The sequence below is a fragment of the Ctenocephalides felis genome, unplaced genomic scaffold (assembly GCF_003426905.1).
Source record: "Ctenocephalides felis isolate EL2017-DRISC unplaced genomic scaffold, ASM342690v1 CF-g0.4_SCAFFOLD_03571, whole genome shotgun sequence".
NCBI classification, from domain to species: domain Eukaryota; kingdom Metazoa; phylum Arthropoda; class Insecta; order Siphonaptera; family Pulicidae; genus Ctenocephalides; species Ctenocephalides felis.
Window position 1 is genome coordinate 68,449,369 of NW_020539725.1, and position 21,923 is coordinate 68,471,291.

Here is a 21,923-nt window from a genome sequence, read left to right on the forward strand (position 1 = left end):
TTTGGAGATTGTTTGCTGGATTGCAAATTAGACGACATTCTGCATCATTGTGGTTGTCTACCATTTCATTTCGATTTAATACAACTGGAAAGGAATGTGATATGGATGATCTTCTGTGTCTCAGTCAATTTAGAGGTAAGTAATTAGATTTACAAAATCAATATTACCAAAATGTGTATATTTTACCATTTTAGCAAAATGGATGGCAATAAGATCAGTAAAAGTAGTCGAAGGTGGAACTGACGATAAAGATACTTTAGTATGTGACCATTGTAAACCTTCTTGTCAATCTGTTGACTATCAAGTACAAGGAAGCGAAATTTCTTTTGATGGGTCTTCGATGAAAAAAATCAAAACGCATTTTCCAAGCTTCGACTTGGAGTAAGATCTCAAACATCCATTTCATGAACAATTAGATTTTTGAAAAAAATTGAATAAAATTTTGGTATTTATCAATATTTATTTTACAGGAGATACGAAAAACAAGACAGACCTAAATGTAGTTCACGTTTTCTTTCAAGAAGGTCAGACGATTGTGTACATGCAAAAAGCATTGTTCACCTGGTACGGAACTTTAAGTAAGTACAAAAAACAACTGCTAGTCCTCATCTAGTTCCTTAAATCAAATAAGACCAAATTTGGAAAAAGTATGAGTGTTTGTGTGAGTCAATTTTTTACCTATAGACGACTTTTGGCTAGACCAAATTTTAAAAATTTCAAAGCCATTCGATGTAACTCGATAAGGACTTGCGTTTGACAGTTTTTCAGGACTAACAGCCTTAGTTTCATCAAATAGTTTTTAAATTTTTTAAATCGGTGCAGCCGTTTTTGAGAAAACTCGGACGAAAGTCAAATTTTGGATCATTTAGAGTTTTTGCAAATTTGGTGTCAAACAATTCAGAATGACTTGAAAGTATTAAGCAATCGATAATTACTCATCATCATAAATAATATGCTATATATATAAATATATTAACATTTTCATTGTGAAGCGGAATGACATGGATGCGATAGCATTCAAACTTTTAAAACGTTTTTCAGATAGTAATTACTTTTGACTTAGTAATTCTTTAGGTATTTTCATATTATCTTATCTTTTCCTGTAGTCACTAATTATCTTGAGCAACCTAATTGCGTAAAATAGAAGAACAATACTTGACGTGGATGCTATAGCATTCATAACGATTAAAATATGTTAATAGTATTTTCGTATTATCGTATCTCTTCTTGTAGTCACTAATTGCCTTAGGCAAGCACTTTGCGTAAAATAGAAACGTAATACTTGACGTGGATGCTACAGCATTCATCTAGTATATACCGATTAAAATAAGATAATCTGACTACGCTTATAAACAATGTTCGGATATAACAAGCAATTCGAAAATAAAATGGCTTAGTTTTTTTACCTTGCTAGAACTTTTAATACTCAGGAAAGTGTTAATTAGTATTTTTTTATTTTAGGTAATTTGGGATCGTTGATCAGCATTTTCGGAGGAGCCAGTTTACTGACAGCCTTTGAATTTGTTTACATTATGATTATTGAGCCAATAATCAATAAAATCAAAACAAATTATATGAAAAAGAAAAGTAGGAAACCCAAAAGTAGACGAATCTCGACAATAACTTAAGATGAGGGATACAACTGAGAAAATTGTTGAAGATTATGAGAGTAGAAGTAGAACTTGAAAATACAATTAGTAAAATAAATTTGTAATGATGCATAATATAAAATGCTAAGTAATTCTGATTATTCAATTAAATATAATACAAAGAGTAAATTAAAAAAATGAATATCTACATATGACTAAATACTTGGAACTTTTCTGCTAATTTTGAAGAAACGACCATGAAACGACTAGGCCTCATTACCAAATTCCGTCAAATGGCTTTAAAATATTTAAAATCGGTTTAGCTGTTTTGGGAATGCTATCAAAAGATCAAATTGTGTCGCACACAAACATATTTTTCCAATTTTGTTGTGAAAAGATTCAAAATGACTTAAACAGATTTACGGCTAAAACATTTACTTTTGCCAGATATTAAATGTTATATTATGCCAAGATAATTTTTTTTAACTGCGCAACTTCGGGAAATGAAAAAAAAAATACTTTAGCAAAATATAGAATTTTATTCCGACATTTTTCTGTCCCATCCATATCAATGCAAATTAAGATACACATTATGATAACTAAATAATCAAATCATTCAGAATCATATTAATAAATCGATGTCTAGCGTGTATCACATTTTGATTTCCCACGATTGATAAAAATCTCATATTCGTAATTTGTTTGGAACGATTCTATTATTTCTAGAAGTGTCTATTATTTTTGCATTACTTAGTAAAGTATTATTTTCACTAACATAAATTATACCAAAAATTGTTGAATATATAGAAAAATACATATACACATATCTGATAATACAAAAGTAACTTCTTCTAGAATCATTATGTTTAAAAATCAAAATTAAATTGCAGTGCAATTTTGAATTTCGTGAACAGTTTATTAAAATTAGTCTGGTTATTTTAGTAAAAACATTTACGATCAGAAGGTCATTTTAATTGGATTATTTTTCAATGAAGATAGGTACAAATATTTCTATAATTTTCAAATGCAATCAATTGTTCGCAAATTTATGGCAGTGTTAAGTGATTACCTAAAAAATTGCACCCTGCATGGTGCCAGGTACATTGCTGATGAAACACTTCATTGGACTGAAAGGTAACATTAAGGAAAATATTTTCATAAACTAAAATCTGTTAACAAATCGATGTTAACAGATCTGTTAACAAAACAAATGAACGATTTTTAAAATTTATTATTTAATTAATAAATTTATTTATTCAGAACGTGGCATTTTTTGAAAATTTGTCAAATCGTGTCAAAACAAACACAGTAATATCCCAAGTTTAAGTGACAATGAATAATTTTCAATACTTGATATTCAACTATCAATAGCTTATAAGTACAAATAACCCTATTAAACGCTTATAAATCACATTTATGTGAAAGCATGCATATTACTCGTAATTTAAATTTTCGGAGAATTATATTTTTATAAAAAACATGACAATTTTTCAAAACTTGAATAAAAAAGGATCAAGCTGAAAAAAACAAGCAATCCCACCCAGAAGAAAAGAAAAGAGTTTTTTAGAATACTTGAGCTGACAATTGAGTTCCACAAAATCTAAGTAGTACAAATTACAAAAACTAATTAAATTTTTGGTTGCAAAAAATAATTTTTGGTCTATTACCGAGTTCTGTAATCGACTTTCGAAATTAAAAATTGTAAATTCAAACATTTCTCAATAAAAAAGTCGACGATAACACAACAAAATATTTTTATATTCGAAATAATCTTCAATAAAACAACACAACTTTCTTACAAATATCTGTGAGATTCAAATGTATGTTGCATTGATTACATTATTATAAAAAATAAAATAAAATGTATGAAGGACTTTCAATTTTATGCTACAAAAATTAGAAATTTTAGAATTTAAAAATAAATTAGAACATTTCTGCACAAAAATTGACAAATCGTTTTATTTTTAAATTTGTTGTAATATCCAAAATTTGATTAAACAACGTTTATAAAAGTAGTCAGATTATCATATTTTATTCATTATGTACTATATGAATGCTATAGCATCCACGTCATGTATTACGCTTCTATTTTACGCGAAGTGCTTGTACAAGGTAATTAGTGACTACGGCAAAAGATAATACAAAAATACTGTTATCATATCGCAATCGTTATATACTAGATGAATGCTATAGCATCCACGTCAAGTTTTACGCTTCTATTTTACGCGAAGTGTTTGCAAAAGCTAATTAGTGACTACATAAAAAGATAATACAAAAATACTATTATCATACTATATTCATTATATGTCAAATATCTCCCTTCCGCTTTTTTGCTCTTGGTTTATAATACAAAAAGACGGAAGGGAGATATTTGATAACCTAATACTAAATGAATGCTATAGCATCCACGTCAAGTAATACGCTTCTATTTTACGCAATGTGTTTGCATAAACTAATTAGTGGCAACGGGAAAAGATAATACAAAAACACTATTATCATACTATATTCGTTATATACTAAATGAATGCTTATAGCATCCACGTCAAGTATTGCGCTTCAATTTTACACAATGTGCCCAAACTAATTTGTGACTACAGAAAAAGATAAAATACGAAAATACCTAAAAATCAGTTAGTCATTACAGGTATAATAAATACCAAAACGTAAAGTTAAATCATTTAAAAATCATTGACTTTAAAATTTGAATGCTATAGCATTCACGTCCAAAACAAATTTACTTTCCCCTCAGATCATTCTGGATAGTATGCGTGTGCATGTCCTGGGTAGGATCAGTAATCCTGATCCTGTCATCCTTAGATGCATATTACAACAATGCAATTTCCTTCGTGGTGGAAACTTCTTATAGAGATTGGGACACTCATTTTCCGGCAGTCGTCTTATGCGAAACCAAAAATATGGACGGGGTTGAGGACGTGGCCGAAGAGTAAGATAAAATAATAATGAAAATATTTTGAAATAATTATAAAATTTATATTTCTTTTCTAAGATTGTGGGGCGAAGACCACGACTACACCCTTGAAGAAATTTTAACAGAACTGGCATATTTCCGAGGCGAATCCTATCACACCATACATTTGTGCGGAGCAGAAGATCCAGATCCGAATTGTATTTATGGAAATTTTAGCATAGTTGCTAACAAGGTAAAATACAACCTTGAAACTAGTTGGTATTGGTATTTATCCTTGAGGCAAGTTATATGAACTTCCCAATATGTGTAAATAATCGACTTAATCAATAAAAAATAAATTAATTTATGAGTTATTAAAAGTATCCCTAGTGGATTTATTACATATAATTGAAAACGAATGAACACGTTAACGCGGGGTATTTTCTAAAAGCAAATTTTCACAAATCAATAATTTTTATAATTGAACCAGTTTCCGTAGGACTTTAATGGTTTAGTATGTGCATTGAGACCAACCATCGTTATACCAAGTATATATGAAGTTATAAAAAAGCAAGTAAGGATTTTTTTTTGCAAAATGCTAACATAGTAATAACCCAACTATTACGGATTTTGGTTCTATAACTCAAGATATGTTTTGGTATAACAAATACAACCGACAGTTGTACTTAATAAATAACACTATAACACTATAATGTTTTTTTGTGATTTTTTTCCATAATTTCAATCGTAAATTTTGTTATATATTTATTTATAAAATTAATAAATCAATCAATAAATTAATGTAATAGTAAATTAATTTTTAAAAAATAAAAAAAAAATTAAATGTAAGTTTAGTTTGCGACGAGTCGTCGCCGACACGATTTGCCGCCGGAGCGGCGGCATCCGAACTTAACGGTAAAACATATCATGCCGCCGGAGTGGCGGCATCCGAGCGCAACGGTAAAATGACTATGCCGCCGCAGCGGCGGCATCCGAGTCGAAAGGGTTAAAATTGAAAGACTTGTCGTATGGCCGTAATATTTTAGTATGATCTATAAGACTTGGTATCTACCGCCTAAAAAAATGATAAAAACCGTCGAAAAACATTCTTTTACACTTTATTACAGAAAACGGCCCGGCCGATCTTTACCAAAACTATCAGCACGATTCCCAACTAATATCTTTCGAACGGTTTTTGAATTTTCAAAATCGATTCAGAATTACGAGCTAAAACGTGGACGAAAATTTTTTCACTTTTCTGCTATTTACAAAAAAACGGCTTGGCTGATCGTCGCGCAAAATTGATAAATGCTAGTCCTCATCGCGATACATCGAATGGCTTTTGAATTTTTGAAATCGGTCCAGTCGTTTTTGAGAATACGTCGGTTTACGAAAAAAAACACTTCACATACACGCGCACACACATACTTTTTCCCAATATGGTCTCATTCGATTGCGAATGGCTTGAAACGTCCAGAAAGCATAAAATTAGCGAATCGGATTTTTTTAAGAAAATATAAACTTTTCCTTCGGGAAGTTAATAAAATAGTTTTCATAAAGCATTTGTTATCCAGATACGAAGCAAGTGTCTCAAAACAGTCCAAAATTGCACTTGGAACCAAGAGGAATTTGATTGCTGCGAATTTTTCCAGGAGATGCAAACCGAGCTAGGAATTTGCTATGGGGTAAATTCCTTACAATCCAAGTAAGCATATATTTACACAAATTATGATACGACTAGATAATCAATACTACTTTTTCAATTTCAGTAATCCTACCCACAGGACACCAATGATCAGTAATTCAGTTTCAGGAGCTGGTAAGTTGAATTTCCAAGTTCTGACCGAAGCAAATGTAAGTATTTACTTGAAATGTGTGAGAAGAATCTATATTTAAAATTTTGATGTCATGGTAAATTTTTTAGATTTTTATATTGGGCGAAGAAGAGGTTCCTACAGTGATTACTTCAAAGTCGGATTATATTGTTGTAACTCCTTATGCCAATTATGAGTAAGTTGTAAGATGTAAATTTAGTTTAAAAGATAGTTGTTTAGAAAAGGAATTCGAATTTGATACACAACATTATAAAATTTCGGAGAAAAAAGTTAATGTTTTCATCAGAAATTGGTTATTTTCAAAATAATCGAAAACCTTCAAAATTGTCAAAAAACATCAAAATTTAAAAAAAAATATTTTCAAAAATTACAATATTTAAAAAAAATGATTTTTTTGTTTATTATTCCATAAATATAAAAATACAGTTAAACGTATGAATTGGTCTTTTTTTCTTATGTGATCAATTTTTTCTAAATATTGTCAATACGACCGGGCAATTTGTAAAGCAAAATTTTTAACCAAAAAAGACAGACCTATAAATAACGATATGTTACACTTTTCTGTGTAACTTCAATAATAACTAGTGGTGTATGGCATCGTGCCTTAAGACAAATTGCTGGAACTTTTCGTACCATAATGAAATATTCGAAGAATAAAATTCAGTTCACAAAAAAAATTTTGGATATTAAAAAAAAAATTTGAAACAAAAACAAAATTTACCAAAAACAATATTTTTGTCATCAAGTTTTTTGAATCGCATACTCCGTTTTCTCAAAAATTAGTTATTTTCAAAATATTCTAAAAAAAAATCGAAATTTTAAAACAATTTCCAAAATTTCAATATTTCTAAAAAAATCGATTTTTTGGTTGTTGTTCGCGTTCAATAAGATAATAATCAATTATTTTCTAAATATAGCAAAACGACCGAGCAATTTGTAAAGACAAATTTTTGTAAATTTGTATCTGAGAACTTCAATGATAACTAGTGGTGTATGGCATTGTTCCTTAAGGCAAATTGCTGGAACTTTGTTTTAAAAATTGCTTCAAAAATATTTTGAAAAAATAAATTTCGATATCATTATGAATATATGTTCTTCAATGACCAAAAATTCATATCAAAATAAATTGCACACATACACACACAAACAAACTATTCAGTTTCTGCAGCTGAACAAAATGCGATGCAATTCGTAAGTCATTTAACAGAATAATACCAAAATTTTAATTGAGACACAATTTAGTACATTAATAAAAGGTGAACCACCTGGTTATTCTTTTAAAATTCTATGTTGTATTTCTATATAGACAGATTGTAAAAATAAAAATAACAGAATGAATGCAAATGATCTATAGATTGCTCAATAATTTAATTCATTAAAATCTTCAAATTCATCAAAATGAAATATACATGCATTGCTGATATATTAATAACAAATTAATATATCATTATTAATAATATAATTATTACATACCTTTGTCTCATTTTCCACTTGTAATTGTCAACGGGTCAGTAAGAAGATCCCATTGTTCTTAAAAATCACAATCACCTGAAAAATAGCAATTATTAAAAAAAAATAATACAAAACTAATTAAAATATATATAAATTAAAAAATAATACATAAATTCCTACATATAAAAAACCTCTTTGTAAGATATATACAAAGATGTTACCTAATATATTTTATGGGCATAAAAATATAATGCAACCCCTAAAAAAAAATATTTTTCGCCGTACCTAAGAAATATATCAATGATTTATGAAATAGCTTTCAATTGAATAATAAAATTAAATTAGACCTAAAGAATTTATAAAACTATTTAATTTTGTAGACGTGAGTCATGAATAAAATTCTGCATACAAAGTGCATGTCGAGCGAGTTTACTAATGTATTATGCAATTAAAGCCAAAACTGCACAAAAACAGGTTTTACAGTAATCTATTTGCTTTATTAAATACAAAAATAATTATAATATTAAATGTATATAATCGGAATGTTATATATTAATAACAACTACAGTCAACGTCAAGGCACGTACGCAAACAAAAACCGTGTTAAAGCTCCGCGTAGTACAGAAATCGCGTTTCAGGAGGGTTCAACAAACAAAATATATTCATAAATAATACTTACATATCACATTCAGTTATCCAAGAATTCAAAGCACAAACAATTAAAAATTTCACTAATACTGTCCTGCTAATTTCGGCATCTCGAACATACAACGACAAAATCAACCCGGGTTGCTTTGGCGCCCCGGGTCGACGCGCCGTTGATGTGGAGCCTGCCGAAGGCAGACTGCAACTGAAGTCAAAACCTCAAAATTTGTCATAAGGTCAACTATCCATAGACATTAGGCAATGTAAAGATGAGAACGTCTGTTGGTAAACAAATCCATTGAAGGTTTGTCAAACTATCGATATTGTGAATGAAAGTGCCCTCTGGTTGGTGTAAAAATGTATTTGATTTTAATTTATATTTAAAGTATTTTGGCAACGGTAACGGGAACAATCAGATTTATAAAAAAAAAATCAGACAAAAATATTTTTTGAAAGTAATAGAATATTAATGTATTTTATTTAAAACCTGTGAAATGTATGAAGTAATTCTAATTCAATTAACCGAAATAATAAATTTTTTTAATATATTTTTATTTCAAAATATACTTTTTATCACGAAACGAACTATAAAAATTACTAGGTTCTATCATTTTTTTTATATAGTCTACTAGTCTACATTTATTCCAGTATACCTGTTTACCCGACTGCTCGTCTACTTTTATACCAGTCTGCCTGTCTGCCTGTCTACCTGTCTACCTTCCTACTTATCTATCAATTTATCAGTCGACCTGGCATCTCTCTATCATTATACAACTTTATCTGTCCACCTGTGTATTTGTATATCATTATACAACTTTATCTGTCTACCTATCTCAATTTCTATATTTTCACATAATTGCTTATTTACCTGTGTAGCTGCCTACCAGTCTACCTGTCTACCAGTTATAACTTCCAATATGCTCACCTGTCTACTTTTCTTCTTTCCAACTTTTCTATCGGTTTACCTGTCTACCTGCAAACCTATCGAATTGTATATCTGTTTATCACAATAATTATATTTGTGCATGAATTATTAATAATGATTTGTAAAGATCAAATTTCACCAACGAATTTGCAATTTTTTTCTGCTGCATCTCCAAAACAGCATGACCTGCCTTCCCAAAAACCTAATTGGTTCTTCATTTCGTCAATACAAGTAAAATGTTTAAATAATATTTCAAATCGGATTCCGTTTTCTAAAAAAAACTGTCTTTTCTGAGATTTTTCTGCTGTGATTCTACTAAACGGGTGGACCTGCCTTTGCCAAAATCTAATCAACAATAGAAATCGAATGTTATGTATTATAAATATTTCAAATGGGATGTTCTGTTTCCTTAAGAAACCTCTCATTTTCGCTCTGTGCCTTCCAAAGGGGTAGACCTGCCTTTTCCAAAAACTAATCAGCAATAGAAATCGAATATTTATTAAACCAAATCGGTTGATCCGTGTTCTCGAAATTGTGGACAAACAATTGTATCCGCACATGCATACACACACAGAAATACATACATACACAAAACATATCTATTTTATCGGTTTGAAAGGAAGCTTCGAAACGTAAAGATATGTAAAAACTAGTGGGGTGTATGGCAAATTGCTGAAACTTCCCGTACCGTAATTCAAAATCTTGGTACGGAACCCATACAAAAATTTACACAAAATGTGTACACATTATTGAAATCTCTATAAAATATCTGATAATTTGATGTTCATATGTCCAATGAACATTTTTAACCGCCAAATGACATTTTTATTGACTTATTTTTATTGAGAGCCCATAACCGCTAGACCTGCCTTCCCAAAAATTTAATCAGTTCTTGATCTTGTCAATACAAGTAAAATGTTTTTTGAATTATTCAAATCGGTTGATCAGTGTTCCCGAAATTGTCGACAAAAATTTGTATCCGCACATATACACACGCACACACCTATACCAATTTTTACTAAGGTTTGCCAAATGTTCATAAACCGCTGAAACTTAAAGATATATACAAATTTTCATTTTAGATTTTTTTTGCTATTACTATAACTTACCCTACAGATTAGTAAACAATGTTTTAAAAAACTTGAAATATCTATTACCATCGAATTGAAAATTTAGCTGGGAATGAGTATTATACATATATTTTCTAGGAGAAAAATCTCTGTTTTCAACATAGCAAACGAGGAAGGCGTAAAAGACGTGTCCATCAGCCAAAGACGTTGTCGTTTTCCAGAAGAAAATCACGGCATGGACAGCCACGCCGCCTACAGTTACAGCGCCTGCATAGTACAGTGCAGGAGAGAAGCCCAACTCAGGATGTGCAAATGCACCAGTCACCTTATGCCGAATGCACGTAAGTAAAAGATTAGTTGAAAAATCATAGAACAAAATTTATTTCATAATTTTTTGTTTGCAGCTCAGCGCATACATTGTAACATGACCGGTCTGGTTTGCCTTAATCAAAACAATGACAAATTGGCAGCTGTCGTTGCGAGATGGTCGCAAATACGTAAAGGGCTGGTTTGCGATTGTCTGCCGTCCTGCACAGAAGTCGATATATCAGTTCGGCAAGAAAGTCTGATACCGTGAGTAGAATAATAAGTAGACCTATGTTTTGAAAATTGTGTAAGTCCACTAAAAATCTAGTGCCATCGTGCCTTAAGGCAAATTTCTGGACCTTTCCTTACCGTAATAAAATAGTCGAGGAATTTTAAATGCTTTCAAATATATTATTATAAATATTGTAACTTTCATTATTCGTATTTTATATACAAAATATAAGAACTTATAAATTGGACGACGACATTCATACGTGTTCACATAACAAGTAAATGAATAAAACTTAATCAAGCTGAATTAGAATAAAGGACCTTATCTCATATTTTTAATGATTACAAAGAAGAAATTTCAAAGTTAAAATTATTTACTTGAAGTATATAAGTGAGCTTTAGAATTTTAGCTAAACATTTTCTATATCAATAAAAAAACATTGAAATTTTTTTCCCTTCCCAAAAACTAATTTCTTCACACTTCATACAAGCAATCTTTTGTTTTTTGAATCTTTCGAATCGAATTCTCCATTTTCTTAAAAACAGTAATTTTTAGCATTTTTTGCTCTGTATCTCCAAAACAGGTAGACCTGTCTTTGTCAAAAACTAACGATCACGTATATTTTGAATCAATCTAATCAGATGCCCGCCTATTTTGAATCAATTTAATCTGATGCACCGTTCTCGCAAATTCTTTTGGTCACTTTTTGTTCCGTATCTCCGAAACGTCTGGACCTGCCTTTGCCAAAAACTAATCAGCAGTCTCACATCAATACAAATCGAATGTTTTTGAATCATTCAAATCGGTTGATCCGTGTTCACAAAGTCGTCGACAAAAATTAGTATCTCGACATACATACGCACACACATACATCCATTTTTTCTAATTTATGCCAAAATGTTCAGAAACCTTTGAAACGTAAATATATAAAAATTTTCATTTTTCATTTTTTCACGATTACTATAACTTGAACAATGACTATTATTTTTATTAGTGATTATAAAATTACCAATAAACTTTAAAAATTTTCAGATCTGATAATCCGATAGCCCAAGTAGAAATTTCTATACAATCATTGCCGACAGAAAGATATCGCAGACAAGTCGTCAGAGGAAAATTGGATTTGGTCGGTAAGTTGCCCTTTTATTTCCTTCCCTTAAATAAGGAGTCTGAGAACTACTTCTAGCCATAATCAAAATCGTCAAAAAGAATTATCAACAGTCGATACATAAATTGATGTAGAAAATTTTACAGATTATTCAATATTGTAGAAAATGTTACACATGATTTAAAAATAAATACCGAGCATGTTCCTAAAACATACACCGAGAATTTCCTAAAAACATTGCTGATTGCTAAAAAACTTTTATAATTGAACCACCAGTCGAAGGCCTCTAATATTTTAGTATGTTCTGCATAAAAATAATCAAAGCAAGTCCTTATAACGTTTTATCATATGGATTTAAAATTTTGAAATAGGTTCTGTTTTATTTTAAATTTTTCAGTATCCATGGGAGGTACAACATCATTATTTGTAGGTGCCAGTTTGCTAAGCTTTGTTGAGCTAATTTATTATTTCACTGTACGAGTATATGGAACTTATTATATGAAGAAAAAGAATAAACAATAAATTAATAGGCTAGGCCAGGGCTTCTTAAACTATGGGTTGCAACCCCAAACGGAGTCGCGTGAAAAAATTTTGGGGTCGCGAGAGATTTTATTGTCAAATATTTATATCATTTTATAATACCACGTCTTGATTTTTGTATGTTCTCAACAAATTCTTAAACTATATATTTTCTTATGTATATGTCTGTCTCTATCGTTACCAAATAAATGAATCATTGCAAAATATTAATGTATTTTTTTATATGTGTGGGGTCGTCGAGAAACTCGGAATCATAAATGGGGTTGCCAAAAAAAACTCGCAATCGTAAATGGGGTTCCAAAGAACAAAAGTTTGAGAAACCCTCGGCTAGGCAAAAAAATGTTAATAAAATTGTAATGAATAAAAATACATATAGTTATGTATATATAAAATTTATTAAATAAATATCTCTTACGTACTAGATTGTGTTTGATCCTCTGCTTTCTTTTTACCATCAACCTCGGCATCTACATTTTTGTTCTCCTTATTAATACAAGTCAACTTTTCAAATTCTTCAATGGATCCAGTGATTTCAACACGTTCTGGCCCGGGTTGAGATTCTTCAACCACAGATGGAGCTGTAGTATCATTTGTATTTGTATCATTTTTTGCACTTTGTGAAGACTTTTGTTTTTTCTTGATGCTACTGCATAATTTGCTTGTTACCAGAACTTTTTTGACTTTATCGCTATTTATCCATCGGGCTTTCCAGTCTGTATTTTCTTCCAAAGCTTCCTCGTCGGAAGATAAATCATCATTGGATTGGGAATCGACGTTTTTGGTAATAATTTTTTTATCCTTATTACCATCGTCGTCGATCAATTCTTTCTTGATGTCTAACGTTGGTTCCTCCAAATCCAACTCACCATCTTCCCTATCATCCTTGAAATCATTTTCATTCTCACTCGATATAATCAATGGTGAATTATTCAAATCGACTATTGAAATATCACTTTCCGAGTTCTTTGATGTCCTTCTATTAGTTACAGCATCACTGAGCAGCTCCTGCTTCTCAGTATCACTCACATACAAATTAATTTCATCATCATCCTTGTCAACTTGTTCATTAAAAGATACGTTGACTTTCAAACTTTGTTTACTGCTCGGCTCGATCTGTCTGGTTCTATTATCGTTTGATAAAGTTCGTTTCGAGTGACTTTTTTTCTTTTTTCTAGAACGTCTACATCCGTGCACCGATTTTTCAGAGCCTGATGTTCTGACACGTTCTTCGTTTTCTATGGGAATATTACTATTAGAAGTAATATTGTTGACGGGTGATTTAGGATGTTGGTTAAGGATTTCGTGATTATTTTTGGTCCTGTAATTTCGATTTGGTTTTGTGGAAGGACCAGGTTGCGCATCATCATTTTTTTCAGTTTGGGTTACTCGTTCTAAAATTGTATAGACTGATAATGATGCGTAACAAAATGCAAATATTTCGATAAAGCACCGTTATAAATAAATAAAGGGATAAATAAATACCTGTACCCCGACATACGAGTGTTTTGAGATACGAGTTGCCGAAGGAGCGATTGGTTGCTTCGACATACAAGCAAAATTCGAGATACGAGTTAATGACAAAATGAAAATATGAAAAATTTCGTCTGTTTCAAAAATGACTTTTTTACCATAGAAATATTTTGGCTGTTTTATGATAGTAAATTAATTTATAGTTAGTCAAATTATATCTCATAATATTAACTAACCTAGAAACGTTGTATAGCCCATAAGAAATATTTCTAGAAAAATTTTAGTTATTTTTTTTTATTTCATTATCTGTTACAACTGCTAAAAAAATACTAGTAACATTAGATATATAAATAAAATATAATACAAAGTGAAGGACAGTATTTTCATTGAAATGATAATTAAATATAAAATAACTAGTCGTGCATGGCATCGTGCTTTAAGGCAAATTGCTGGAACTTCCCGTACCGTAATTCAAAATCTTGGTATGGAACCCAAAAAAATTTCCACATAATGTGTACACATTATTAAAAATCTCTATAAAATATCTGATAATTTGATGTACATATGCCCAATAAACATTTTTGACCGCCAAATGACATTTTTTAACTTATTTTTATTGAGAGTCCATAACTGCTGGACCTGCCTTTCCGAAAATTTAATCAGTTTTTTATCTTGTCAATACCAGTGAAATGTTTTTTGAATTATTAAAATCGGACGCTCCGTTCTCTTAAAAACTGAGTGACCGTTTTTGGCCCTTTTTGCCCCTTGTCTTCGGAAAGGCTAGACCTGCCTTCGCCAAAAACTAATAAACAAGTTTCCTTATCAATACGAATCGAATGTTTTTTGAATTATTCAAATCGGTTGATCCGTGTTCCCGAAATCGTCGACGAAAATTTGTATCCGCGCACATACACACACACATACATCCATTTTTTCAAGGTATGCCAAAATGTTCAGAAACCATTGAAACGTAAAGATATGTAAAAAATTTCATTTTCGATTTTTCAATGATTACTATAACATACCCTACGAGTAGTTAAAAAATAACTTGTTTAATTAATCATTTCCTAATCGAATTTCAGTGAAGGAAATTCATTTTCAGAACTGTTTTCCACAACAGTAAAAATAGACAAATAATAATAAATTAATAATTATTTTTAATATTCATAAAGACTTAACAAAACCCACTGTGCTAGAACGAATTAATGTCATTTCAATGGAAAAAATTGCTTCGAGATACGAGCTATTCGATATACGAGCGCGATCACCGAACGAATTAAACTCGTATGTCGGGGTACCACTATATATATTAATATACATTTGTATTTTAAACATTTATACTCTATAGATATGGATTCGGAGTGAAATCACATTCAGAACAATAACAAGTTTAATATGATATATTTCAAAGTTCATGAAGCAAATAATGATCATAAATAAAAATACAAAAATAAAAATATATATCAAACATAAATTTCTAAGACCAACCTTTGGGTGCATGTCTTTTACTATTCGTCTTTGCATTAACATCATTGTACTCATCTTCGGAATCCTCAACTTCTTTTTTAATAGGTTCTAAAGCCAATTGAGATCGTATTGCACGAGCCCGAGCTTGTAATTCAACTAATTCTAAAACTGTCATTTCTTTGTTTGCTGAAAAAATCATAGAATTGATAAATAAATAAATAAATGAATAAATGTTTATATATACAAGTAATTACCTGGTTTATTTTTTTTATTTTTCTCTTCATCCGACATAAATGTGACTGAATCATCAGAAGATATTTCATCCAGAGAAATGTGTTCTAAAAAATAATACTATTAATATTCATTATCCACTCGTACATAATACAAGAAGTAATGATAAAATACCAACCAATTATTTCACCGACATCTGAATCACTGTTTGTATCCGATGGACATTTTGTACCTATTCAAAATAAAAAAAATTATGTATATAATATATGTAAAAAAATTTATGTGTATAAATTTATTACCAGTACCTTGTATTATAGACTTCAATCGTTTTGTAGATATTCCCAAAACTTCATCTAAGCATAATTCTTTTATTTGCGCTATTTCTAAGTCCTGTAATGATGTAACAAACCAGTTAAATATTAATAGATTGTTAAATGTTTATTATTATTTTACCTTTAAACAGTCAGGAGCCATCGATTTTAATTTTTTAGGTTTAATAGTCATAAAAACTTGTTGCATTAGTGCTACTCGGTCATCCACATAGAAACTTAGTTCTTTTAACTCTGAAAAATAAAATCTTTATCAAAAACTGTTATATTGATTAAATATAAATAAAATATTCATAGCTAATATGTTTTCATTTTCACTAAAGATATAAAATTTAAATGACATAAAGTGAAAAACTTATATTCTAAAAGAAAGTTTTTGAAAACGTAAAAGAATAAGTGACACAAATTTTATATATAAATTGCTTGAAATATTAAAGACAAATTAAAGAAAGCACATTCTTTCACATATTTCACAATATTTAATAAACTTTTACCATTATTAGCAGTTTTTTCTTCTTTAATTTTTATCGGTGCAATAACCTTCTTGCTTTTAATTTTCATTTTAGACATTTGCTTTTGCACAAGTATAATTTAATAACTGTATAGGAACTTAGAAATTAAAATATATCAAAATCAGAGCCATAAAAGATCTTTTGCACTATTCCCTTGTTTCAATAAATAGACATTAAAACTTCTAATAGATTTATTTATTTCTTTTGATTTGTCAAAAACCGCATTGTTATTTTGCTTAGGACCATCGCGCACTAACGATATTTGTCACATCTTTCAATAAATTCACAGAAACTCAGTTATTTAATAAAATAATTAATGCTGTTTTAAGCACTACTGAATAAAACTAAAACAATTTTTATATGGGTAATAAGTAATGAATAAATTATTATTTGTGTTAAATTATTCATACTTTAATTTTATTTAAATGTTTTGTGTTTAATATTTTTTATAACAATGTTGATGCTCTTCTCAGTATTAACTTACTGAATAATGACGAACATACATTGTCAAAACGTACAAAATAAATAATTCAAATATTTATTGTTTTTAATACGATAATTTGGCTAAAAAAATACTCTGATGATAAATATTAACATTGAAAGGACTAGTTTATTATCGTGTGCGCCCGTCTTTATTCTTCCACGACCAACTTCATGCTTCTAAACTGTCAATTCCTGGAATTTACCTGCAAATTGTATAGTGTTTATTTATAAAATGTTACATAAAAGCTTTAAAAAATAATTATTTACCATTCACTACTTATTTTTATCAAAAAACAAATAAACATTACTGTGTCATGTTACATTTAACACTCAACTATACATAAATAAAAGAAATGTCATAATATATAAAGCCTATTTAATTTTCATTTAGGGTTAATTCTCTATAATTATTTATAGTGTTAATATGTTTACAAAAGCAAAATATTTCTTGTGATTTTATATATTTTATTTCAATAATCCCAAATGGCCTCTCGAAAAAACCGTCCTAACCTTAAACTACAAGTGACTGATGAAGTCCCTAAACCTGTGTAAGAATTGTAACAAATCTGCTATTAAAATTAACTGCATATTGTAATGGATATTTTTAATATAGAACGCCACCGAGAAATTTGGATAAGAGCACGACAATTACAATTGATGACAGAAATTTCTCTGTGGCCGCAGATGATTTGGAAAAAATATGTGATTTGGGAAGAGGGGCATATGGTAATAATAGAAACAGTTTTAATTTGTCTAATGTTTGGTTAATTTCAATGTGTTTAATTGAAGGAATTGTTGAAAAGATGTGCCATAAGCCCTCCGGCACAGTAATGGCAGTTAAAAGAATAACTGCCACTGTAAATAGTCAGGAACAGAAAAGGCTACTTATGGATCTCGATATATCTATGAGATCAAGTGACTGTCCTTATACAGTGCATTTTTACGGTGCCTTATTCAGGGAAGGCGATGTTTGGATTTGCATGGAGGTAAAAAAATACAAATATTCATAATATTTACAATAATAATAATTTTAAATAAAATAAAGTCTTTTATTTAGGTCATGGACAAATCGTTGGACCAGTTTTATATGCTGGCATATCAAAATGGTCGAAGTATACCTGAAGATATTTTGGGCAAAATTTGTTTTAGTGTAGTGAGTGCTTTAAACTATCTGCATTCTAATTTACGAGTTATTCACAGGTTGTAACAGCAACTATGACCTCAAAAATTATCATTAAAAAAATCTTCACTACAAATTTTAATTATTTTAGGGATGTAAAGCCATCAAACATACTTATAAATCGTAAAGGAGATGTAAAAATTTGTGATTTTGGAATTAGTGGATATTTGGTTGATTCAATAGCAAAAACTGTTGATGCTGGGTGTAAACCATACATGGCAGTAAGTATCTTGATAAATAATGGTTTTATTTTATTACCTGAGTAGTTAGTAATAGCCTTTTTTCTTTACAGCCTGAAAGAATTGATCCCAATGGAGATCCATCACATTATGATATAAGATCTGATGTCTGGTCACTTGGTATTTCTTTATTGGAATTGGCAACTGGTAGATTTCCTTACAATACATGGGGAACACCTTTTGAACAACTAAAACAGGTAAAAATTGTTAAATATGTATAACAAACAGTAAATGATTTTTTACTTATTACTTTTTACATCAGGTTGTGAAAGATGATCCTCCTCGTTTACCAGCCGGTGTATATAGTGAACAATTTGAAAACTTGATAGAACAATGTTTACAAAAACAATTTGAACGTAGACCCAATTATCAACAGTTATTGCAGCATGAATTTTGTGTGACCCATCGAGATAAACCAACAGATGTTGCATCATTTGTGAAAGATATACTAACGTTTGATACAGTACAATAAATTTGTTCTTACTAATATTTAGTATTAAACTAATAAATTATAATAATGTAGTTAACATAACTTGCTGCTGTTAGATTTTTTGTAAGTTATAATCCTGAAACTTGCAAGATTTGTTTTCAAATGTTAAAATTTATATATAAAATCATATTTAACATCATTTACATCATATAACATGTATATTTTGTTTAAATAAAACCTCAATTTCTCGTGTAATTTAATATATTGAATTGTATATTGATACAGATTTTACATTTAGAAATTTATTCTGCCATCAACAGACACACTACCATCGTAAGATGTTTGGTTTTAGTGGTATTTGTAGTTCTTATGAGCAGCTGAAATTAAAAGACGTGTATAAACTATATTGCTATTAAAATTAAAATTTAAATTATGTTCTGGAAGAACTTACAGATCTTGCCGTAGTTCAAAGCATAGAACAAAATCATTGATCCAACAGTCAATTGATAGAATCCTGCAATTCCAGCTAGCTTTCTTGGGTGAATATATTGTGCTGCCAACCACCAAGCTAATATAAACACAATATAATTAGGTTTAAAAAGCAATGAAACAGATTTTGAATATTTTCTACTATTATCAATACTCATACCACGACTGACACAAGCAGCCATAGCTTGTGGAGACTTATTCCTGCGCCAAACCATGCTCCAAGTTCACCTATCTTTACTTGACTCAAAGGAGTATCGGCTAAAAAGATATTACATAATAACAAAAAATTATTCAATATTACATAACATTATTTTTTTTTAAAATTCGACATGCGTGGTACATATTAGGTAAAGTTTTTCAATATATCACCCACCATGTAACGAAAACTTATGTATTAAATGAAAAAAACTATAGTAAGCACTTTTATACAGATTTAACCAATATATATGTTACCACTTACCTTTGCCGTAATAGCGAGCTGGATCGTACGGTCCGTGCACATTGGGTTATATTCAGCTGGATAATCTCCGAAACCCATTTTGATAATTAAAATAAAATTAGTTTTAGAAAATTGTGATCCCCTGTCAAATGGATCACCTTGCTATGAGTATAGAAAATGGCGACAGGTTACTTTTCCGATGGTTAGATGGAGCTGCGCAACATATCTCCAGCGCGACGTTTGAAAGAAAGTGCGGGAAAATTTAAACAGGAAATTATTATAGAATAATTGTAATAACAGATAAAAAAAATCTGTACTTTTCGGTGATTATTAAATTTTCAATTACTAGTATTATTTAATTTGTTATTTACAGTTTTTTCTAGCGTTTCTAAAGTGAAGTTGGCGGTAAGTTTGTTGCTCTATGGTGAAGTTGGTGGTGAGTCTCATATATATGTGATGTTATGATGGCCGTACTAACTGACGTCAAAAACGGTTGAAACTAATTTTTTACTTAGAAATATAATTATAGTATTTTATACAGTGCATTTTATCTATAATAACATTTTTATTAAATAGTGTGTTTTTATTACGAAGGCGTTATATTAAATATATTTTAAATACTGATTCTTTACAATGAATAGTTTTGGTGCGGTTCAAAGAGACCCTAGTGTCATTGCCTGCAATGGCGGTTTTAAATCGGATGACAATTGCAAAAGATTGAGCTTTGAAGATTCAAATATAAAGGTATTCCTACGGATACGCCCCCAAGAAGGTAACGATCTAATAGACTTTTCAATAGATGAATCAGTTTTCGAAATTAAAAACTCAAAAAGTGGCGTTGGTAAATCTTTCACATTTTCCAACGTTTTTCCTGGAACACAACACAACGTGAAGTCTACAATACATGTGTGGGCAGCTTGATGACAGATTTTTTGTCAGGCAATAATGCCACAATTATGGCTTATGGTACATCTGGAGCTGGTAAAACCCACTCTATATTAGGGACTATAAAATCACCAGGGTTAGTCCCCAGAATTCTTTTTAATATCTTCAAACTAATACCAAGCTCCGAACATAAAATTTATATGAAACCAAATGACAATATGGAGGCTGAAATTTTAAGCAATATTGCCAGAAATGCCGACATAAAAAATTTGGAAACGATTTTGAAATCCTGTCAGCAAAATAAAAGGCGTTCCATTCTTGCTTATGCAAGTATGGAAGATGCCATGAACAACGATGGAAAGCAGTCCAATTATATTGTAGAACCAAATTGTAGATCTTACATATGGATTTCCTTTGCTGAAATTTATAATGAAAATGTTTATGATCTACTAGATACCAAAACTGTAAAGAATGGTCAAACAAGGCCTAAGCTGAAGTTGCAGGAAAATAAACATGCCACGTACTATGTTAAAGGCCTTACTAAAGTACTAGCCAGGTAATAAAAATAAATATAATCATAAAGTAATCAATACTAATGTTAATTTTATTTTTTGTAATTAGAAGTGGCGAAGAAGCTTACAAAATTCTCAAATACGGTCAAAGAAATCTGCAATATGCGGCAACAAAAATAAATATGTCATCAAGTCGATCACATTGTGTGTTTACAATATATTTGGTAAATCTGATAATACCACAGCCACTGTGAGCAGATTTAACTTCTGTGATTTAGCCGGTTCGGAAAGAGTATCTAATACAAATCACACAGGAATGAGGCTGAAGGAATCTCAGGCTATAAATTCAGCTTTGCATGTTCTGGGAAGATGTATAAAAATTATTAAAGAGAATCAAATGAATGGAACTAAGCAAATGGTGCCGTTTAGAGAATCAAAACTGACCAGACTCTTTCACAAAGCACTGTTGGGTAAGCATAAGAGATAAGTAAAAGCTACTCCTTTTACTTATATAGCACATTTGAAATCAGAAATTTTTAAACTAAACATATTATATATATATATGTATATATAGATAAAAATATGACCTAAAGAATTTTAGGTCAAGAACGTTTGTCACTGTTAGTAAATGTTCATCCAAAGCAAAT

General features: G+C 30.1%; 3 protein-coding genes and 1 pseudogene across 3 annotated transcripts in view; 2 read left to right on the forward strand and 2 right to left on the reverse strand.

The window, feature by feature from the left end:
• Positions 1–101: 101 nt before the first annotated feature.
• LOC113386621 (sodium channel protein Nach-like) lies at positions 102–12,592 on the forward strand. The gene is made up of 13 exons (XM_026624388.1): positions 102–135; positions 195–381; positions 471–524; positions 2,532–2,723; positions 4,339–4,533; positions 4,597–4,750; positions 6,072–6,202; positions 6,267–6,351; positions 6,422–6,507; positions 10,563–10,765; positions 10,829–10,997; positions 11,995–12,092; positions 12,468–12,592. Exons 1-13 carry the CDS (start codon positions 102–104, stop codon positions 12,590–12,592), a joined length of 1,713 nt encoding a protein of 570 aa, XP_026480173.1.
• A 429-nt stretch (positions 12,593–13,021) lies between these two features.
• LOC113385163 (claspin) overlaps positions 13,022–21,923 on the reverse strand; it is a 61,871-nt gene continuing 52,969 nt past the window's right edge. Inside the window, exons 2-7 of the mRNA XM_026622984.1 lie at positions 16,232–16,341; positions 16,084–16,168; positions 15,957–16,010; positions 15,802–15,885; positions 15,569–15,733; positions 13,022–14,001 (exon numbers count right to left, since the gene is read on the reverse strand). Coding sequence (XP_026478769.1) covers positions 13,022–14,001; positions 15,569–15,733; positions 15,802–15,885; positions 15,957–16,010; positions 16,084–16,168; positions 16,232–16,341 — 1,478 coding nt within the window. The remainder of the gene's footprint in view (positions 14,002–15,568; positions 15,734–15,801; positions 15,886–15,956; positions 16,011–16,083; positions 16,169–16,231; positions 16,342–21,923) is intronic.
• LOC113385164 (dual specificity mitogen-activated protein kinase kinase 6-like) lies at positions 17,494–19,201 on the forward strand. The gene is made up of 7 exons (XM_026622985.1): positions 17,494–17,650; positions 17,716–17,828; positions 17,892–18,088; positions 18,160–18,302; positions 18,374–18,503; positions 18,575–18,718; positions 18,784–19,201. The coding sequence occupies exons 1-7, from the start codon at positions 17,586–17,588 to the stop codon at positions 18,991–18,993; spliced, it is 1,002 nt and encodes a 333-aa protein (XP_026478770.1). The 5' UTR covers positions 17,494–17,585; the 3' UTR covers positions 18,994–19,201.
• On the reverse strand, positions 19,195–20,108 carry LOC113385168 (annotated as a pseudogene).